At 42.5% G+C, this 23,485-nt stretch overlaps 1 protein-coding gene across 1 annotated transcript in view; it reads left to right on the top strand.

Moving 5' to 3' along the window:
• The window catches only part of ARHGEF18 (Rho/Rac guanine nucleotide exchange factor 18), a 2,448,098-nt gene that overhangs the window by 1,420,460 nt on the left and 1,004,153 nt on the right, over positions 1 to 23,485 (top strand). Inside the window, exon 17 of the mRNA XM_044090748.1 lies at positions 21,087 to 21,227. Coding sequence (XP_043946683.1) covers positions 21,087 to 21,227 — 141 coding nt within the window. The remainder of the gene's footprint in view (positions 1 to 21,086; positions 21,228 to 23,485) is intronic.

The following is a 23,485-nucleotide window of genomic DNA, read 5'->3' as shown; positions in this document are numbered from 1 at the left end:
TGGTACCTCAAGAATCTTTGGTGTCAACACACACAGGACTTAGACTTGATTCTTCCCCTGATTTCCCTGTCTATAAATGGAGTTCCTCTGGTGGGCTACAGCCTGTTCTCAGAACAGGGGTCTGCCTTTCCGCCCACCGCCTGCCAGCCAGACTCTCACCACAGACACCTCAGATGTTGCATGAGGCGCTCATCTGGAAGGCAGGGGCATACAGGGGACTTGGAGCAATCAGCAGATTCATCTGCACATAAACTTAAAAGAATTGATGGCAGTGCAGCAGGCAGGCCTTGCTGGTCTTCAAGGACCTACTCTACCCTGGGACTCGGCTGTTCAGGACAGACAATACCACAGTCGTGGTACTTCAGCAAGGGGGGCCTCATTCTTACCCCTTGTGCAGACAAAGCATGAGTCTGTGGTCCATAGCAGCATCCATGGGCTTACATCTAATAGCCCAGCATCTCCCAGGGAGGCTAAACTCCTTGGCAGATCATTTGAGCAGACATGTTCTGGATCCTCATGAGTGGCAACTGAACAAGGACATTTTCCATCGCATGACTCATCATTGGGGCACCCCACAAGTGGATGTTTTCTCCTCTCACACCATCATCTTCTTTCAACCTTCTGCACCAGGGAGTTTCACAACAAAGCTTGGAGGGTGGACACGTTGTCCTTCCCATGGACACATCTCTCAGTTTATGCATTCCTCCTCTGCCTCTTCTTCCCAGAGTGCTGCTAAAGATAAGGGACGAAAAACCAAAGGCTATTCTGATAGCTCCAGATTGGCCCAGGCAGCATTGGTATCCCCTCCTTCACAGCCTTTCCCAGGCTCAGCCTTGGCCTCTTCCCCTTGTAACAGATCTGTTGGTTCAGGGAGGGGAAAAGTTCCTTCATCCTCATCTTCAAACTCTGCATTTAACTGCCTGGCTAATACCTTAAATCTTTCCCAACAGGTGGTTGAAGTTCTTCATGAGGCCTAGCACAAGAAAATCCTATGCAGATAAATGGAAGAGATTTTGCTCTTGGATGCTAGTTAAAGGAGAAGACTCTTCTCATCCTTCTCTTCCACTCATTCTTGACTACCTAGCAGGACTGCTTAATGGTGGACTTTCTTTTTCTTCAATCAAAATTCATGCTTCAGCAATTTCGGCTTATTGTTCTTTTGAGCAACCCATTTTTTCTCACCCCTTGATGAAACAGTTCCTGAGGGGAGCTAGTAATCTTAAACCTCCCAGAAGAGCTCCTACTCCTGCTTGGGATCTTAATTTTGTCCTGGAAAAACTTACTCTGTCTCCCTTTGAACCTGGCTGCCTCTGCAGATTTGAAGTTTCTGTCCTGGAAGACTGCTTTCCTTTTAGCTATTACTTCAGCTACAAGGGTATCTGAGCTGCAAGCCTTAATGGCAGTAGAACCTTTCATTATTTTTCACTCCGATCGAGCTTCTCTGAGAACTAGTCCCTCCTTCATGCCTAAGGTAGTTTCCAGTTTAACCCTTAACCAGTCTATTCACCTGCCTACATTTTTCAACAATCCCCAAAATAAAGGGGAAAGGATTCTACACGCTCTTGATGTTTATAGACAGCTGAGATTTTACTTGGACAGGACTAAATCCTTTCGAAAATCTGAACAATTGTTGGTTAAGTTTGCTCCTGGAGCTCAGGGTAAAGCTATTTCAAAACAAACCATCTCCAAACTTTTGTTACCTGCAGCATGGGAAGGTTCACCCTCAGGGTATTAGGATCCATTCTACTAGAGCAGCTTTTCTGAGAGGTGTGCGTACTAAGGATGTTCTAGAAGCAGTTACTTGGCCTATTGTCCATACTTTCACAAAGCATTACAGTCTACCTTTGTTTTCTAAATCCAGGGCTGGTTTTGCCTCTGCAGTTTTGCAGGGCCTTCTTACCAACCCTTAATCTGTGATCCCCCCCCACTTTGTCTTTTTCCTGGGCTTTGGGAATCAACCCATATGTGAGGACTGCAACAGTGAAACACGAAGAACATAGTACAGTTGTGTTACCATAAATGTAGATGTTCGAGTGTATTCACTGTTGCAGTCCTGATTTCCCACCCTCCATTCCCCCTTTTTCCTAAGGCACAGACTATATACATTTTTATTTTTTGTATGACGTGTCCAGGGTGCTACCTTCCTGGGTTAGCCTTCTTTTATGGGCTCCTGACAGTTAAGGCAAGAAAAACTGAGGAAATGGCGTCAGCTGCCTCCCTTTATACCTGGCATTCTGACATCAGTTTTACAACTGGCGGCAGCCGTCATATACCAAGGACTCTGGTGTTTGGGTCGACTGAGGGCTGCCAGGAGCTGGATAACCCATATGTGAGGACTACAACAGTGAATACACTCGAACATCTACATTTATGGCAAGTGTACACAACTGTACTTTTCTCCTTACTTGGGGGCCTCGTTGTTCCATCATGATGTCATATAACCTGTGGTAGACTTTCTACACTAAATCCTTCACTTTGCAGGTATTCTTTAACTTCACCTTCAATTTTTTAACTTCTTTACTAATTTTCTGTTCTATATTCCCTCTTTGCGATCTTATTTTTAGTGTTGCGGAATTTCCCATACATGGGTGCCTTTGCTTGTATTTCTGTCGAATTTCTTTGTGGCTGCCTTTTTTGTATTCATTAATTTGGCTTTCTGCCTTGCATAAATATTGCACCTCATCAGATATCTGTTTCTTTCTCTTGTCCATATTTATTTTTTTAAACCTTTCAAACATTTCTATATTTTCACACTTCCTCAGTCTCTCCTTTTTTCAAATGGCCCAAGTTTTTTGATCTATATAATGTTTTTCATAAATCTGTTGTATTGCTGAATGAGATGATCATCGTAAGTGTTTATGTTGTGTATTCTTTTTATAAGGAACCTTTATGGACATTCCATTTGCTGCATGTGTCTGGTCAGGTGTATACCAGAGGAGCTTTATACACCTATGATGGGCCTGATGAGGGCCAAGTACAGTGATATGATGATTTCTCTGGACCTAGATGCCATGTATAAATTGAGCAACAGAAGGATTTTCTTAATACCTTGGACACATGCTAGAGAAAGGCTAGGTTACTGTCTGCATGAGTTCCCAGATGTTTTATTGAAGCCATGTCTTTGGTACCAAGCATATGTCTGTGTTAGACCTTCCCAAAGGCTGGTCTTGCCTTGGGGGGATTCAATGACTGCTTCTTGTGTACAATTGTCTGTGAACTTGGTTAGCTAGAGGCATTTGACAATGGCATTGACATCTGTGAAGTAGATGCCAAAGGGTAGTGGCCCTAGCACAGAGCCCTGGGGGACTCCACTGGTGACTGACCTCTTTGTGGAGGTAGCCTTACCAATTCCAACCTCCTATGTTTTATCAGTGAGACAGCTAGCTGTTCAGTGTGTTATAAAGGGGCTTGTACCTAGTTCTTTAAGTTTGTTGACCATGCCTGTGTGAAGTGTTGTAATAAATGCCATGGCTACATCTACGTAGGCAGTATACACCATTTTCCTTTCATCTGTAACCCTAGTGACATTTTCTGAGAAGTCCACCAGATTCAGTAAGCAGCAACCTTCCTTTGACAAAGCCAAACTGGGATGGATCCAGTGTCTGGAGGTGTCCTATGTCCTTGTCAGTAATTTCCATGGGTTTGCAAATAAGACTAGCCACACTAATGGGTCTGGCCAGGGACTGATTTTCTCTCTGCCATCTATTGTACTATACTTTCCATAATCCAGTTTTCTGGTTCTCTCTCCATACAAAATGGTTCACCTAACCTGCAAAGGGCTAGTAGCTACTTGTTTAATAATTTAGTTACAAAGAGCTTATTTGACAAAAATGTCTTTTTCTGCAAATGTTCAGTTTACCCAACCTCCAAAAGGGCTAGTAACCTTCTGTTTAAGTGTTAACTCGCTAAAAGCTTATTACATAATGTATTATAGTTCTGTAAATGTTTTAATTGTTTACAAATCTCTGTTATTCTTTTGTAACATGTAATATGTAACTTGCAATATTTGGAGCTTTTCTCCCTGGGCCTCCACTGAAAACGGGCTCTTTATGACCCAGTGGACTTCCCCGGTCATCAAACTTAAGTAAATAAATAAATGTTTTTGGCTTTAGTGAATGTAGTAAGTACATGCTCCCTAGTTATAGTTGGAAGGATTATGTTGGAGGTATTGGGGGATGGTTGGGGATGAGAGGAGGGGTTAAGATATAACTGAATTTGACCACTAGCAGGTTCGCTATTTCCCCAGGCTTGGTAAATGTGACACCATTAACCACCTGTTCAGTATGTTACTGTCTGCTGCTCTTGAGATTTCTAACATAACCATAAGGCCTTACATACATACATATATATATATATATATATATATATATATATATATATATATAAATATATATAAATATAAATAATTTATTTATTTATTTAGCCAGCTCTGGCCTTACTTCTGGTAGATACAGCAGCCTCTGTGCAGCCATTGACGTGGTTATACAGAGTTTCTGAGAGCAATTCAGCATAGGCTGATATGTTGTTGGGGTGTGAAGGGGCTTTGAATTTTGACAGTCACTTAATAACGGGTAAATTTTTCTTGGAATGCTTACCAGTCAGTACTGGTTTAATGGGATTATGTAGTTGATTTTATTTCAAAGAGAGCTTTATGGTCAGACCGGAGGACAAGACATTAGGTGGATGCAGTGTACTTCCATATTTGTGAGCAGGAGTGCCAGTATATTACAGTCTCTAGTGGGTGTATTCACTATTTGGTCAAGGCTGTTTGTATTTACAAAGTCCAGAAATTTTTTTGCCTGTAAATTTGAGGCCATGTTGGAATCCTGATCTATAGAAGGGTAAAGTCTGCTTTGAGTAGGGTGTTAGTTTGGATGGTAAGTGTCTCTGGTAGGTCCAAGTTTCTATTGTGAGTTTTTGGAAAGTTGGAGGGTGACCTATAGAGTTTGGTTGGTAAGTGTCTCTGGTAGGTCCAAGTTTCTATTGTGAGTTTTTGGAAAGTTGGAGGGTGACCTATAGCTGGCTAGGATATGATAAGGGATTTTGTCTATGATGATCTAAACTTGGAAGAACTCCAGCACGCCATCCTGTTTGACCTGTGTTCGTTCACTCTACTTAATACAGAGAGAAGATTTGAGAAGGCCAACCCACTTAGGTTCTTCTTCCTCTCTCCTTGTACTTTACTAACAAAAAAAAAAATGCGCTTTATTCATTTGTTTTTAGTGCATTTGTGTTTCCTCCTACTTTATTTTGCTTTTGCCTCTTCTTAAAAGTACTCATTTTTATTTATTCTGCTGCATTTATTACTGCTTGGTAAGTAGCCTGATTAAATTGCAACTGTTCTACGTCTTTTGGTTATTGCACTTGGGCTTCAGACCAGTTGTTTTACATTAAGAAGGTTTGTGGTCTGCACTGTTGTGGCAGGACAGGTAACTTACAACCTTCTAAGTTGGGAATTGCTGATTGAAGGCTCAGTGTCTGCTGTTCTAAAAGTGTATTCGTTCTGGTGTCTGGTTTAAGCACTTCAGCTTCAGGCCAGTTATTCTGCATTAAGAAGGTTTGTGTTTTGCACTCTTGTGGGAGGAGAGGCTGCATTCTGCCTTTCTGAGCTGGGAATTTCTGGTCACAGGCTTACTGTGCCTGCTTATTTGAACTATTTCTTTCTGAAATTGGTGTGCCTTGTTGCTGTAGCATAGACCAGATTCAGGCCTGCTGAGTCTAGCTTTGTTTGTATAACTTGACCACTGATCCAGGCCATCATTTGTTGGAGAAGGTTTACTTAATTACTAGAGCCATTGACTACCACTCTGATCTGAGATGTATAACAATAAGTATCCTTTTTTGTGCATTTAAAGTGTTTTCTTGATTGTATTTGCTTTATTTTCTGGGGAAAAAAAACAAATATATACTTGTTTCCTGCCATTCTAAACTAGTATAGTCCGGTTTTCAGGTTAGTGCTGAATTCAGGGCTGTGTTACAAGTCTCTGTGTTTGCCCATACTTTACCTGGATAGAAGGAAGTTTCTCTGTTCACCTGTGAGAGGCGTTAGCTTTGAGCAGCCTATCTGTCCCTGGAGGAGTGGTATCAGCCCAGAAATTAGTAGTTTATTGGCCATTTTGGGCTAATTTATATCTTTCATTTCCCTGCTATAAAAATCGCATTTGCCCACCGGTTAGCTAGGATATAACTATTCCCGGCTCTACAAAGTCTCCCCTTCAGTTTTTCCCTTGGAACTAGACAAACTTTCAACTTAAGCACTCAAACCATTCATTTCTCAGCCCGGCACTTGCTCAAAACTCATAGCAAGCACTTATAAACCCTAGCACTAGACCCCCCCCCCCCCATACTGTACAGAAGGACAAGGCTCTCTATTTGACCTTGCCAGCCAGTCAGTAAAACAGTTTACATTACCTATCCAGGCATGTCCAAAGGGGAGTTTCAGGTGTACTCTCCAGTCCAACTGGTTAATCTGGGCATTCTGAGGCAATGTTTACAACTGCATCATGTACACAGACGACCCTTTCCTCCTACCACCAAACACTAATAAATGCGAGAGATGCAATTATACAGCCAAACTGCAGGCTAAGCTCTCTCAACCCAGGACTGGATCAGACAGTCAAGAGGAGAAGGGAAATACTTGCATCACACCACCAGTCTCACATAGACCCATTAAACCAGCACCGGCAAAAACGCACACAAATACACGTAAACATACTTTGAGGCTCTAAATAAAAATCTGCAAAAGCAACAGAGACCTCCAAAGCAGACATCCAAGCAACCTCCACCCCCCAACACAAATGATGAAACACATACTTCACAAAACCAGTGTGCCACGCAATCACAGCCCTTAAGGCAAAATAACATACCCAACATACTAGTAATAGGTGACTCTATATCCCACCCACTAGGCTGAATAAGGGGAAGGTTACTGTTAGCTGCATCTCGGGTGCCATGATCTGCCACATAACACAAGCACTCAGGTCACTCCAGAACAAGTACAAATACGACTCTGTCATTGAACATGGTGGGAATGACCTGAGCAGTACCTCACTGGACTATATGAAAAGAGACCTGGAGGAGCTCTCTGATCACGTAGCCCAGACCGGTATTACCCTGACCCTGAGTAGCATCCTGCCCTCACCAAGAATGATACCACGGTATAAATAAAAAAAATATCAATTTCAACAATTGGCTACGTTTCTGGTGTCATTCAAAGGGGATCCAGTGTCTGTCCACCTGGGATGACATGCTTGACAAGCCACGCTGCTTCGCTAGAGACAGCTTGAACCTGTCACCCTTAGGCTTTCGAATACTGGCCAAGGCTCTTGCCACCCCCATAGTGCCTTTTTTAGGCAAGGCTTAAAAGACAAACCCACCACCGTAAATAGCACAAGTAACAAAAAACTGAGGTAATGCTACTCAGTGCCAGAAGTCTAAACCTCAAAATGCACGCACTCGAGGCACTCCTCAGTATGGAGAAAATCTGATATTGTGGAGTAACAGAAACCTGGTTTAAGCCTCCAGAGAGAACCCCAGCACTACCATGCTACAACTCCTACCATACATTTCGGCCACAGAACACGGACCGAAATACAAAAGGTGGGGGCGTATCCATATTCATCAAGGATACCCACACATCCAGGTTAGTGGCACAGCACAATGCTTCAGAGATCGACATGCAGCTAACAACGGGCAAAACTGCAATTCAAATTGTAGCTTGCTACAGATCACCCACCATGTCCCAGGACCCCCATTCCGCATTTATGGAAACACTGAGAAACATAAAGGTCCTACCAAACACCCTAATATTGGGTGATTTCAATTACCCAAACATTAACTGGGAGAACTACTCTAGTACTAACTCCCTTGCCCAACATTTCCTAGAATTTATAAACTCAAACACCCTGGATCAAGTGGTCAACACTCCCACCAGAGGTGACAACATATTGGACCTGGTCATCACCAACATGGGCGACCGATGTTCCACACCGGAGGTCAAACCCTCGCTGGTTAGATCTGACCATAAACAAATCACTCTGGATCTCCACATTCTGCCCCCACCCCTGGTTAAGGAAACCACCGTGGAAAACTTTTCAAAAGCAAACTTCATGTTACTTAAGGTGGAAAGTTGAAAGCCCCCATGCTAAAGGATAATGTTGTCCAATCTGCAAAATCCTTTACTAATGCATTCTACGGGAACCTACAAGAATGCATGGATCATGCTATCCTAAGCAAAACCAAGACTCACTCCTCCAAGAAAAGGAAACCAGTCTGGTGGACTCCTGCCATAAACAAGCTATACAGCAGAAGGAGGAAACTAGTACAGAAAAGAGCAAAATCCTAAGAAGGGAAGACATCCCTGATCATTATCAGCAAGAATTTACGATCCCTCATAAAATCATCCAAGGCTAGCTTCAAAAGAAAATGATAACCTCAAGGCATTCTTCAGCTATGTCAAGAATCTAAGTGCAATGCTCAGATCTGCTCTGAGTTAGTGCAGAATGGCACAAAATACACTGAACTGACCAATATCGCCAACATCCTGGCAGACAGGTTCAGTGCAAACTTACCCCCCTCTCACCCCCAAAAGGGCCCATAACCATACCAGAAGCATGTAGATCCCCTGAAGTCGCAGACACTCAGGTTAAAGCAGCCCTCTCCAAAGCCAAAAACACAGCATCAATGGGACCGGACGGTGTCCCAGGCTGTGCCCTAAGCTCATAGACTCACCCCTCACCTAAACACACTGTTCCAACTCAACCTCTCCACAGGCTACGTACCCATAGAGTGGCGCACAGCAACAGTTATTCTGCTCCACAAAGATGGAGCCACAACAGACCCTGGGAACTATCGCTATATAAGCCTGACTAGCTTGGTCTGCAAGGCTATGGAACTCCTTAACAGAGACATTGGGAACTTCCAAACACTGGACCCTACCTAGTTTGGCTTTGTTAAGGGCAAATCATGCCTCCTAAACCTGGTGGACTTCTTTGAGACCGTTACCAAGGCTATAGAGGGAAATGTGGTACACACAGCCTACCTAAACCTTGCAAAGGCCTTTGACACCATTCCCCATTCTGGTATTATAGACAAGCTCACAAGCCTGAACATAAACCCCTATGTCACAAGATGGGTTGCCAACTGGCTCACGGACAGAACCCACATGGTGAGAGTTGCGGGAGCTAGGTCCGACTCTAAACCTGTTACAAGTGGCATTCCCTAGGTCAGAGTCCTCAGACACCTGCTGTTCAGCATATACTTCTCAGAGGTACAGGCAATCACAGGAGGACTATGGCTGACCAAGTTTGCAGACTACTGCAAACTAGGGGCAATAATTGACTCTCCGGCTGACACAGACATCCTCCAAAAGAGTCTCACTGAGACAGATACCTGGTGTCAAAATCATGGTCTCAAGCTAAATGCCAAAAAGTGAATAGTCATCCACTTTGGAAAAAACAAAGTACCCACAAACTACCACATAGGTGGTAGTCCCCTAAATACGGAAGACATAATAAGGGAGCTGGGGACCCAAGTAGATAGTAATCTCTCCTTTGATAATCGCATTGCCAAAGTGGTTAGAAAATCCTTCTATGTGGCTCACCTAATCAGAAAAGGGTTTGCATCCAGATCAAAAGAGGTCATTGTGCCCCTCTACTCATCACTCATCAGATCCATCATAGAGTACAATGCCCCATTTGGGATGTACATTACGATACCTGCAACAGCTGGAAAGACCACAGAAGTACCTCACCAAGAAGATCACTGGCCTCAAACAGATGCCCTATGCAGCTCGACTGAAGAAACTCCAGCTGTACTCTGTTGCATACCGCCTAGTCAGAGTTGCTCTCTGCCTGACATACAAGGCCATGTCTAACCCAGAATTGATGGACATGCTCACCTAAAGAAAACCATATCCCCTCAAGCCACATGCTCTAGGGATCTAAACCTCACCACAACAGTAAATAGGACATGCTGGAGGGATAGATTCCTGTCCCAGAGACTTCCCATGCTTTGGAACAAGATTCCAATGATTATTAGGCAGACAGGCTCCTCACTAACACTCTTCAAGAGAAACTTTGATGAGTGGATGGGAAACAGAGTTTACCCCGGGGATAATTTCAGTGGCTCTGCTGGACAGAGCACAGGGAACTAATCTAAGGGGGCGGCGACAGCCAACACATTCTGGCTATTCTTATAAATGCCTTTGGGCAGATAGCCTAGTACCAAACTATGAACCTGTGAACCACCCTAGAGTTATTCTTGTTACTGATGTATATTGATATACCTTCACCTTGGGCTTTGTCTGTGCAGCTACTAGTTTAAAAGTATGGAAGACACTGAAACCTTGCACTGCCAGGATACTATGTTGCTTTAAACTGTCGATGTAACTGTCCAGGTATCTATATTCTCAAGAAAAAGGAGAGATTGGAGGGACTGTATTTTTTATTTTGGTTCCTGACATTGAGTAATAACACTTTGGGGTTTTGTGGAGTTGATTTTGCTATGTTGGTAGGCACTATTGGGCAGAAAAAGCTTTAGCTTGTATCTGAAAGCCTAGAAGGGAAAGATGCAGATCATCCTTTACAAAGCAGCGTGGTCTGTTGATTCCTTTCAAGCTGATAAATGTGGGATACCCTTAGAATGACACCAGAAAGACAGTCAGATTTTAGAATCGGTCCTTTTTGCTGATATTGTGGCATCATTCTCTGTCATGGTAATATGCTGCTGGGTGCATCTGTGGTCATTTACACCTTCATGGATTGTGATGGAATCATGATGATACCTGTGGCATAATGACTTGAGTGCATGAGTGATTTGGCAGAACTGGTTCCAGATAAGCAACAAACCGTTATCTTCTTGCTCGGCCCGGTTAGAGGGTCATCAGTATATCTTACAGTGGAGTTCTCTATGATGGGACCCCTGAGAAGTGTTTGCCTGCCTTAGGAGCTTCGTGCTTGGTGCTCCAGTGAGAATGATAGTATGTGTTATGTTAGCTGCTGTTTTTTCTAAGTGCCTTTGGGCTTGCTGAGGCATAGCTTTGACAGCAGGTAATCTGTTGTTTAGGAAGATTGCTTTTAAGTGCCTCAGTGTACATTAGTGTGCTGTGGTTGTTGTGTGGTTTTGACAACCAGATGTGGATTTGTAACTGAGGGTTTAGCTTCTGGTGTCATTTTTTAATTACACCTCTCGCATACTGTGTCTGATTCTTTAAAGATTACGTGGGTGTCAGTAAATCAGAGACAATTGCTGCATTGTCTCAAGATACCCATATCCACCAAGCTGGTTACAAAAAAGTTAGGAAATTGCATATCCATACTGTTCAGTCCTGTGATTTATGAGCTACAAGTGTATGTAGAGTAATAAGGGTTTTTATTTTGGGGCAGAGTATGCTAAACATAACTAAATTCTACTAACTTTAATGTTTACTCAGTACGGAATCCTTAATCTGTAGGTATTGTCATTTGAGGCCTAACTAGCTGCTGCTGTAAGCTTGTTGACACACAAGGTGTTTGCACTATATGGCTACTTTGCCTGCATTTGACTGTTCTACAGAGAAAATTGGCTTTCTAGGTATTTGCTACTGTACAGGACACTATCGCATGCAAACATGCAATAGCAGCACTGAAAACTAAATAAACCCTCCAGCCAATAAAATGACTACACTGAGTCCTCTTGTGTGTTTCCCAACCCCTATAAGCCAGGCAATCACGTTTTGCCACAAGATGAATAACTCCAGTCCTATTGTTGTAAAAACGCAGAAGTGACCGACAAGTGCAATGCTAAAACAAACAACTAACCTTGCTGAAGGTAATTCCAAGAAAGTAACAGCAAGAGGAAGAACTTTTTTCACAAAAAATTCAGTGAAATGCACACACAGAACAGGAGACAAAAGCGATCTAAATAACCTGTAAATAACTCTGGATGGATGGCACTGGATACAAGTAAAACACTTCTGGAATGTAGGCTAGAATTGAGCTTTGCTGAGCTCCATGAGCAGAAGAAAGAGACCGTATGTAGTAAAGGCATTTTACTCAACCGTACTGGTTTGCTGGGTGGGACCTCACTATCTATGTAAAATGGTGGGTGGGCCTTCTCAACATCTACACCATAGCACCTCCACTGCCCTTCTTAGTTTTCCAGCACAGTAAACGCAAACAGAAACAAGGGAAATCTAGTATCAAGCCCTCTTTCTTGACCTATCCAAAGCTTTTAATACAGTCTTCCACTCCATTTTTTTACATAAGCTTCTTGCTGTGATACTCCACAACAATTCCCTGTCCTGGTTTAATAGCTGCCTCTCCAACATATGCCAGGTAGTTAAATGGAACCATCAGACCTCTTCCTTTCTATACATCCCTGTTAGTGTTCCACAAGGATCAGTCTTGGGGTCTATCCTATTCAGTATCTTCATCAATGATTTCTTTAAGTTCTGTAAAACTGCTCCTCTTGGACAGTATGTTGATGATTCTAGCCTCATAAGCCCAGCAAAAAAACTAAACCTCCTACAATAAACAGGAATCCTTTTTAGTCAAAACTTGGTTAGCATCTTCACAGTTATTCCTTAATCCAAATAAAACAATAATAATTTTTACCCCAGAACATCTTGCACTCAAAGGACTCTGTCCATACTCTCTTCCTGTAATATAAACATTGAACTTGTCCACTGTAGTAAACTAGTAGGCATAAACATTGATGAGGAATTTGATATCCCATATCCAGCATATCGTAAAAAACAAAGGATGCCAAAAACATAAAACTCTGTATGAAGTGAAACCATATCACTCAAATTCCACAGGAATGCATATTGCCTCCCTGCTTAGTCTCATAATCTGCACCAGTCCTTGATACCATTTGAGTCCTTGCTAAATAAACTCAAGCAGTGTTCCTGTCATTCTTTTGCAGATTGGTTTGATTAACGGTATATGTTAAGGCAGTGTTCCTGTCATTCTTTTGCAGATTGGTTTGATTAACGGTATATGTTAAGGCGTGCAATTAAATGCATAACCCAGAAACTGATGAGCAGTATTTGTTCACAAAAATGCTTCTGGAGGTTTTTCACTCTTGTCATTACTTAATAGATGGACCTAGAAACAGAAATAGCTGCAGAGCAACAGTGAATTTAAAATAGTGTGCGCACGCAGGCAAGACTTGTGGTAAGAGGCCAAGTACCTATAACCCCCACACCCTGTTATTAATATTTTTGAGAGACTTTGTGAAGGGGAAATGAGAAAATTAACAGCTAATTTGCCCCAATGTCGTATGAACTTGAACAGGGAGGAATGTAAGTTGTTGACAGAAATCTGTAGTAATAGAGTTATTTGGGTAATGAAGCCAGTTAAGGAAGGGGGGATTTGTGGTCATGAGTACAAATGATTATACTAGTAGGATGCATGCAATATTATATACTGAGGCATACGATGTGGTGTCCAGAAATTAATGTTGCATTACATAAAATTGACCTGGCTTTGAAAGTCTTGTTTTTCTTCTTTTTCTTTCGGCTTTTCCCGGTTAGGGTCGCCAGAGCGGATCACTTGTCCACGTATGATTGGCAGTGGAGTTTTACAGTGTCGAGTTGCCAGCCCGGCTCCCAACCTTCAACGGAAGGCACTCACACCTAGGGCCAATTTAGAATATCCAGTCCACCTACAGCATCTCTTTGGGATGTGGGAGGAAACTGGAGCACCCGAAGGAAACCCACACGACCACAGGGAGGACATGCAGACTCTGCACAGAAGGCACCCCAGCTGAGGATCGAACCGGAGAACCTCTTGCTGTGAGGTGGCAACGCTAACCACTGCACCACCGTGGCCGCCCCTTTGGAAGACTTATTTTTAAATGAGCAAATTATTGCAGGTGAACATGAATTTATGAAAGTCCTTTATCTGAGAACACCCACCATTTTCGCAATACCAAAAATTCACAAGAACCATTCTGATCCCCATTAAGGCCTATTGTGGACGCAAAGGCCTCAAAAACTTTTTATAGCTAACTTTATTGGTCAACTAACTAAGAGTGTATGTATCAACTATCCATATTTACAGTCCACAAAAGCGCTGCACTGGGAACGACACAGGGAGGTAAAATCTGTTGCAATTTATTCCACAAATAAACAAGGATAAGCACTTTCATGGAAAATAACTCTGCTTCATCAGATCCACCATATTCAAAGCAGAAGCAGCTTAAATACTACATACCACACCAGTCATGAGTCAAATTAACTCACACACCCTTTTTCTTTTAAAGGTACAACTACATACAACCAGAGACCTATTATAAAGAGCATTCATATAAAACAAAAACATTTAAAGTATTCACTTAACCTACGTGCTTTTAAATGTTTTTGTTTTAAATGATGGACTATGATGTTTGCAGATGACATTGTGATCTGTAGTGAGAAGGGAACAGGTGGAGGAGACCCTGGAGAGGTGGAGACGTGCTCTACAAAGGAGAGGAATGAAAGTCAACGGGGCTAAGACAGAATGTATGTGCGAATGAGAGGGAGGATAGAGGAATCGTGAGGATGCAAGGAGTAGAGGTGGCGAAAGTTTAAATACTTGGGATCAATAGTTCAGAGTAATGGTGAGTGTGGAAGAGAGGTGAAGAAGAGAGTACAGGCAGGAAGGAGTGGGTGGAGAAGAGTGTCAGGAGTGATTTGTGACAGACGAGTACCAGTAAGAGTGAAAGTGAAGGTCTACAAGAGGGTAGTGAGACCAGCTATGTTATATGGGTTGGAGACAGTGGCATTGACAAAAAGGCAGAAGTTAGAGCTGGATGTGGCAGAGTTAAAGATGTTAAGATTTGCACTGGGTGTGACAAGGGTGGACAGGATTAGGAATCCGTATATTAGAGGGTCAGCCCAGATTGGAAGATTTGGAGACAAAGCCAGAGAGGCAAGATTACGTTGGTTTGGACATGTACTGAGGAGGGATGCTGGGTATATTGAAAAAAAGATGCTAAGGATGAAGCTACCAGGTGACAGGAAAAGAGGAAGGCCTAAGGTAAGGTTTATGGATGTGGTGAGAAAGGACAATGCAGGTGGTTGGTGTGGCAGAGCAAGATGCAGTGGACAGGAAGAAATGGAAACAGATGATCCACTGTGGCAACCCCCAACGGGAACAGCCGAAAAATGATGATGATGAATGTTATCTACCAAACTAGCTTTTGTTTGGGGTACAAATTTAATTCCTTTGGAAAAAAGATGAAAGTGGGTGTCTGTAATATGAACCCATCTAATGTATTCAGTATTTTTTGTCTACCTACTACTGACTCCAACACTGTTATGCATTTTGACAGTTGGGCATCCCCTTCATCAAAAGAGGGCACTAGTCAAGGGCCAATGTGTACGATTGGCTCGTATGGTTAGTGACTATTTATGTTTCAGGGATGAATGTAGACAATTGTGGGATATGTTGTCTAAGAGGGGATATCCTGATGACTTCCTCTCCTACATTTTTTTCAGAAGTGGAGAGAAAGAGAACTGAAGGAACCTATGTACCATTACTTGGGACACAACAAAATCAGTTAGTGAAACCAGCTGGCCACCAAAAGGACACTAATTTTAACTCAACCATCGGGAGAGCCATAATGTGATATACAGTTGTACATCTAACACCTAAAACTCAACTGTTGGGAGAGCTATACTATGGTATACAGTTATACATCTAACACCTAAAACTCAACCGTCGGGAGAGCCATAATGTGGTATACAATTGTACACCTAAAACTCAGCTGTTTGGACAGCCATAATCTGCTAAACATCAGTGTAGCCATGGACTGGCATATTACAAAGACCGCCTGTATCATGCTAAAACATCTGGTCCTTGGTCACTGTACTTAAATCAGCGCTTTCGTTCAAGCTTCATCAAATTAAGAAAAAATTTACTGTTTTCTAAATTCCATTGGTTCCCTAGGGTCTTCTTTGCTCACTTTGGCACGCTGACTACCCTGTACTTAACTGCAGGGTCCCTAACCCCAAACATTTAGCATGGTTAAGATGTTAAGACACGGACAAACTTTTAAAAACCTAATAGTTCTGAATGTATTTATTCATGTACCACTTTAATTTTTAGTTGGTATAGAGGAATGTTTTCCTCTGCTCTACTCTGGACTTGTATTGACCACCCATCATATTTTCTCAGATAAAGGCTAGACACCAGTAGGATTAACCCAGTAAACGAACCAATACTAGGCTCTTGTTTCCACTCCCTTCTCCTAAGGGTTTCATTTCACCTCCGAGGTGATTTCTCTTGATGTTTCCCCATTCTGTATTTCATTTGTCATAAGATTACCACCCTATTATCATACATGGGGGCAGACATCCACTGCGCCTCCTAACGATGACCTGCCCCTCCCTACTGGCTGTATTCTACACTGTGATATTCTGCATTGGCTGCTTCACCTTAACCAATGGAAATGATCCTGAGTGCCACGTCACCCAGTTCAGCTACCAATACCAATTCTCCATATTTTTCCCCACACCCCCTCTGTTTACATTTCTAATTAATCCACTCGCTTAGCTCCAAGGTTTCCTGCCTTCTCTTCCCTTTTTTCACCATTGGTTAATTGATTTACAGGTGTTACCAAGGAAAATAAGACAGATAATGCTACATCACCTAATCTAGTTACCAACACCATTTCTGTTCTTATCCCACACTCCATGTTTTCTCACCTTAACTCCCTGTTACTTCATTGGCTAATAAATTTACAGGCGTATTTCCATCCTAGTGACGTTGCCCCTCTATACCTCTCATTGGTCACACTTCATCCAGTGATCTTTAGGCCACCCAGACTCCCACCCAAACCCAGGTTAAGCACCACTTTTGCTCATTATTGGCCGCTTATCACATAAAGCCACTCTCCAGTGGCATGCCCCTTTACCCACAAAATAATAAAATCGACTGCAGTTTTCTGCCCCCCCCCCCCAATCAAGAAAGTTTTCCAATGGAGTGTTACACTGTAATTTGGTTCTCTGTTTGAACCTATGGCTAAAATGTAATCTGTTCATATCTTCCCCCCCAGAAACAATATCAACACCCTTGAAAATATACTTAGTAACCCTACCACAAGAAACAATTGTAGTATGTGACTTTAACATCGACTGGGCTACCCGTAACTCCCCCAATCCCATTAACCACATAAATCTTTATGGTTTCTCTCAGATGATAACCACCCCAACTAGAACCCACAAACCAAATGGTAAAGAAAGCACCCGAGACTGGATTCTCATAGTCACCCCACAACTTATAAGCCAGGAACCCTTCCAGATGACATCAGTGACCATGCTCTCACCTATATAATTAAACAAAAACCTCATAGTCCTAATGCTACTTTTTTCAAAACCTCCCATTCCAAAAAGAACTTTCATCCTCATAACTTCCAATCAGAACTGAATGTGTGTGACTGGTCACCACTGCTCCATCTTCAACTTGACGAAGCAGTCACCTACTTTAATACTAAATTTCTTCAAATCCTCGACTACCATGCCACCATTTACACTTCCTGTATAAAGGCCAAACCGGCCCCATGGCTCACAAAACAAACTATGCAAAAAATCATTCTAAGAAATAAAATCTGGGCTAAGTGGCAAACCTCTAAAAGCCCATCTGATCACCTCTGCTATAAACAATTAAGAAATGCCACCGAAAAGGAAATTCTGCTAGACAAAAAAAAAACTTTTACCTCCAACTCCAACACACCCACAAACAAAAAACACAAAAGTTCTGGTCAGCTATGAACAAACTACTTCAGCCAGGGCACTCCAAGACTCCTACCCCATCAGGTATCGCCCATAATAATCCTAAGCTAATTGCAGATTCCTTTAACAGCTACTTTACAGAAACCATCCAATCTCTAGCTAATACTCTACCACCCAATAGTACCCTCCCACCTAATACCTCAACAAACCCAATTCCTACCTTTCACATTCAACCAGTACCTACATCCCTCATTTGTAACCTCCTCCAAAACCTCAAGCCATGCACCCCTGCTGCTGACAGTCTACCAGCAGAATACCTGCAAATTGCAGCCAAAGCCATCGCCTACCCTGTTTCCATACTTTTAAATAGAACTATCTCAGAAAGTAAAATCCCTTTTATATGGAAGGTCTCTCATATCATCCCACTACATAAAGGTGGGACATCAACTGATATTTCCAACTTTAGACCAATCGCCCTACTCTCTCCAATAGCTAAAATAATGGAAAATGTATTCACCAACTACTTCTTGATCACCTCCTCCGCAACAACTTACTTGCTAATACTCTACCACCCAATAGTACCCTCCCACCTAATACCTCAACAAACCCAATTCCTACCTTTCACATTCAACCAGTACCTACATCCCTCATTTGTAACCTCCTCCAAAACCTCAAGCCATGCACCCCTGCTGCTGACAGTCTACCAGCAGAATACCTGCAAATTGCAGCCAAAGCCATCGCCTACCCTGTTTCCATACTTTTAAATAGAACCATCTCAGAAAGTAAAATCCCTTTTATATGGAAGGTCTCTCATATCATCCCACTACATAAAGGTGGGACATCAACTGATATTTCCAACTTTAGACCAATCGCCCTACTCTCTCCAATAGCTAAAATAATGGAAAATGTATTCACCAACTACTTCTTGATCACCTCCTCCGCAACAACTTACTTGCTAACTGCCAACATGGCTTTAGACCATTCCACAGCACTACAACTTGCTTGCTATCCTTTTCTGACTGTATAAACAAAAATCGTAACAATAACTCTTTCTTCCGCTATATTTATCGACCTTTCAAAAGCCTTTGATATGGTCAACCATTGTTTGCTCCTTGAGATACTACAAGCCCATTCACTAGACACACAGCCATTACTATGGTTTAAATCTTATTTAAACAACCGACAGCAAGCAGTCCTTTGGAATAATAAGCTCTCAACTCCCCTCCCTGTAAACATTGGAGTACCTGAGGGCTCAATACTTGGCCCTCTTCTCTTTTCTATGTTTATTAATGAACTAAATACCAAAATTCCTCAAGCCACCTGCATACAATATGCTGATGATTCAACTTTAATATGCTCAGCTAGAACCTCAACTTTACTCCAGACCCTCACACAATCATTTTTTCAGACTGTGGAAAATTGGTTCATGCAACACTGTCTCCTCCTGAACTCCCAAAAAAACAAAATTATTACTCAATGCACCTACTCAACAATCACCACAAATTCACTTCACAATAACCTCTAACAATGGAACCACCATATACCCTGATACTACAACCTGTCTCCTGGGGATCACCATAGATAACAACCTCACCTGTGACGATCATATTAACACTACCATAAAATCTGTCAACAAAAAACTAGGCTCCCTGTATAGAATTAAACCATTTCTGACCCCAACAGCTAGAACCACTGTTGCCCAGACCCACCTGATCTCTACCCTGTACTACGTTTCTGCCATTTATACCAATCTTTCTAAAAACAACCTTAACAAACTTGCAACTAGCTATAATAACATAGCCAGATTTGCCACTGGTAAAACTTTCAGAACCCACCACTGTCTCAACCTCAAACAATTGGGATGGCTAGAACTGCAGCACCAGCTACTCTGTCACCAACTTACTATAACCCAAAAGATACTTCACCACCCTAATAATACCCCTATCCTCACTAATCTGACTACCCCATACAAAAGCTTTACAACTCTTCACTCAGCCAATAGGCTCCTAGTCTCCACTATTAAATCTAACAATAAAGCTGGGGGCTCACTTTTCACAAATACAGTGGGAAAAGCCTGGAACCTGCTACCAAGTGAACTGTCTTCTCTCTCCTCCACACATCTTTTTAAAAATCATCTCAAAGAACATCTTAAAAGTCACTGGCTGTGTCCCTGTACTAACCCTGACTGATTATCCACTCCACCCACTCCTGCTCTCCTTTTATTTCACTTCTCTGCTGTAGTATATCGCTCAAACCTTTCTCTGTCCTACACTACTGAACTATGTTCCCTGCCTGTTCTCACAATTAAGCTAACCTCTATCTATTCCTCTGTAAAAAAAAAAAAAAAAAAAAAAAAAAAATTCACTATCCTTTTTTTCCCTTATTCTTAGAGTGTTAGAAATTACTACTCATTGTGTATTTCCCCTCTAATATTCTATATTATTCTGTATTTTATGTTAGCTCTCTCCTCACCAAATAATCTCTGTACATTTTTATTCTCTCTTTCTCTCAATTATGGTTATTATCTGCACTGTAGTATGCAGCTTAACATTTTGTATTTCATATTAATATTGTTGATGATATTTTTGCCTATACATGGAGCTTTTCTCCCCGGGCCCCTACTAAAAATGGACATGTATCCAGTTAGACTAGCCCGGTCAACAAATGTAAATAAATAAATAAATACAATGTAAAACAATAACCAATCAAGGATAATCCTAACTCACAATTTCTCGAGTACCTTGTCTGTACTTACTATGATTGGAATATTAAGGGAGTGTGCAACTGTTTATATGTAAATTGCTTGAATAAATCACATATATTAATACTGATGTCTGTGTTTTAAACATGTACAGCATTCATCTGCCTGCATGTTTTCATCTCTGTTATCAAATAAAAACAGAAGGTTTGGAAGATGGACATTGAGTTCTTTTTCCTGAATTATTTCAATCTAATTTCATGCAAGCTATTATTTATGTCCTATTAATGACTAAACGTTTTGAACACAGCTTGGCACCAGCTAACTCTAACTACTATTAATTGATATGTTCAAAAATGAACATACATATTAGGTATTGGTGATCTGTGTAGTCTGCAACAAAATGCCAAGAAAATAGATATCAGCTGTGAGACTGTGCATGTGTCTTTGGGTCAGTGGAATGGTCATTGGAATGAGTCTGTGTTTGGGAGGTAGAGTGAGTGGATGTAGAACATCTATAGCTTGCATGATACACTAAGTAAGGAAGATATTTTGGCAGACTTCTTGACTTTTGACAAGGCTTAAACAAGTAAATAAGATTAAAACATGATTCAGAAAAAAAAACATTTATTTGTCCATCAAAAAAGCACTTTGGTTTTACTAAACATGACATTTTTATTCTCTCTGTTGTAGATGCAGTGTATGCAGCTCTAAGAACAGAAATAGAAACTGATGCTCAGGAGTTTGAAGTGGAGTCCTGGAGCCTTGCTGTTGATCAGGCATATGCAAAGCAGTGCACAAAGGAAACTCGAAAACGACAAGATATCATATATGGTAAGATCAGAGACTTCTTCCTCCCATTAAAATATTTCAGATGTCCTTCAAGAATGCAACTGCAGTCATAACATATGGGTTGTCCTGCCTCAGGCAGCCCTCGGTTGGCCGGATTCCAAAGTCTGGGTCCAACGTCGGCTGATGTCGCATTTCTCTCCGACGTCAGAGCGGCTGGAGTATATAAGCATCAGCCGACGCCACCTTCTTCAGTCTTTCTTGCCGTGCGGTGCCCGAAGCAGAAGCAGTTCGCAAGTGCCGGTCGGTCAGCTCCTGTATTCTTGAGCGAAGTCATCAAAAAGCTAAGTACCCCGTTGGGGACCTTTTCTTGCCTCAGCCGATGTCAGAAATTACTGAAAAAGTAAATAATTGTTTGTCTTGTGGTAAACAAATACCTCATAAGGATTTCCACTCTTACTGCCTCCCTTGCCTTGGCCCAGACCACGACGTCTCGGCCTGTGCCGCCTGCGCTCGCTTCAATAGCGCACTCTCAGGCGTCGGCGGAGTTCGCTGAAGACTTTGTCGGTGAAAAATTTGATTATACAATGCCGTCGGAACAACCGACAACGCAGACTCCTAAGAAACGAAAAGACCGGGACCGACATCCTCGGCCCGCGTCTTCCACCGACACCATGCCAAAACTAACCGCGAGTGCCCCGGTTCCCTCTGAGGTGGTTATTCCACCGCTCCGAACCGAAGACACCGCATTACCGATACCTCCGATACCGGAGGCCACTCCGACGCCAGTTATTGATTTTCCTCCGGATACTGAAACCGAGGAAATGCCCGAGACCATTGCTGTTGATAAGGTCACTCCTGCACATGGAGTGGCTAGGCCTCCCATGTCCATGTCTATCAAGGCCTACACATGTGCTAAGGCAGCCAGCAAGTCCAAGCATCTTACTGCTAAAACCTTAACCTCAGCCTACCCCTGAAACTCAAATCATGTCTATGGCCGCAGATTTAATTTCCCTGATCAGAGGTTCCCAGTCCCATCCTGAGAGAGGATCCCAGCCTCCTCCTGATAAGAGGCCCAGGGTTGAACCCTCTGACCCTCTTCCTTCAGATGAAGATTCTGAGGACTCTGTTCACTCCGAAAGCCAGGAAGAGCCCTTCCAGACCTATGAGGATTCAGATGCAGAGGACTCCATTCCCTCGGCCTCTCCTCCTGAGGATATTTCTTTTGGGGAAGTTCTGCATTCCATGAGGGAGCATTTTAAGTGACAAGGCCAGGAATATTCAGATTCCAGAAAGCGCCTTCGAACCTTCCTTAAAAAGCCCCAACACAGACCCTTAGCTATACCTCCTGTGCTTCATGTTTTGGATGATTTATACTCTGACTCCAGTGTTACCCCTGATACTCTTCCTCCTGCTCCTGTCAAGCCTGACAGATACTATAGGGTCCCAGAAACCCATTCTCATTTCTTTAGGGCCCATGCTGTTGATTTAAAAACAATTTCCCAGGGGCCTAAAGGGGTTTCAGCTACCACCTCCAAAAACCCTTTGCCTTCCGACAGGGAAGCAAGGTCCTTAGAGAGATGGGGGAAGAAGGTTTACACCTCCACTACTTTATATATGAGAGCTCTCAATTGTCTCTTTCACATGTTTCAATATCAGGATTTCCTGTTAGATGATTTACAGAAAAGATTGGCCTCTCCTGAACCTTTAGATAGGAAGTCTTTGCAGGAGGCTGTGCATAATTCTCAGCAGGTTAGCAATCACTTTCTACAGTGTGGATATGATGCATTGGAGGCTTCATGTAGGGCAGCTATGACAGGGGCGGTCATTCGTAGACATGCATGGTTAAAAGAACAACCTTTACTAGATCATGTTAAGGCAAAACTTCTTGACGCACCCTAGGAAAAGAACAAGCTTTTTGGTGCTAATGCTAAAGATGTGTTAAAGTCCATTGAGGAAAAAGCCAAGTCAGTTCAGACAGTCAAAGATTTCCTCCAGGTTCAGCCGCCCAGATTCAGCAGGAACTGGCCTTCTAAAAACTGGTCGTTTCCTAATCCTGAAAGATTTCAAAGGGGCAAAAACAGGCGTGCCCGAGGAAGAGGGCAATACAGAGGATCCTACAGGGGACGACAATGGCAACCAGCAAACCAAAGAAGTGACACAGGGGTTTCTCCTGCCCTGCAGGGACAATCTCAATGACTTTCCTCTAGTTCCGCTGACCAAGGAGATATTTCAGTTGTTTATACACTCTGCAGCCGTGGACCACCCAGGCTGAGGCATGTTTTGTAGCAGGATGCTAGTGC

This window comes from Protopterus annectens, chromosome 13.part0 (assembly GCF_019279795.1).
Source record: "Protopterus annectens isolate FY-2018-M chromosome 13.part0, PAN1.0, whole genome shotgun sequence".
NCBI lineage: Eukaryota > Metazoa > Chordata > Ceratodontiformes > Protopteridae > Protopterus > Protopterus annectens.
Note: the sequence above shows the minus strand (reverse complement) of the source record. Positions and strands in the feature narration are given on the sequence as shown.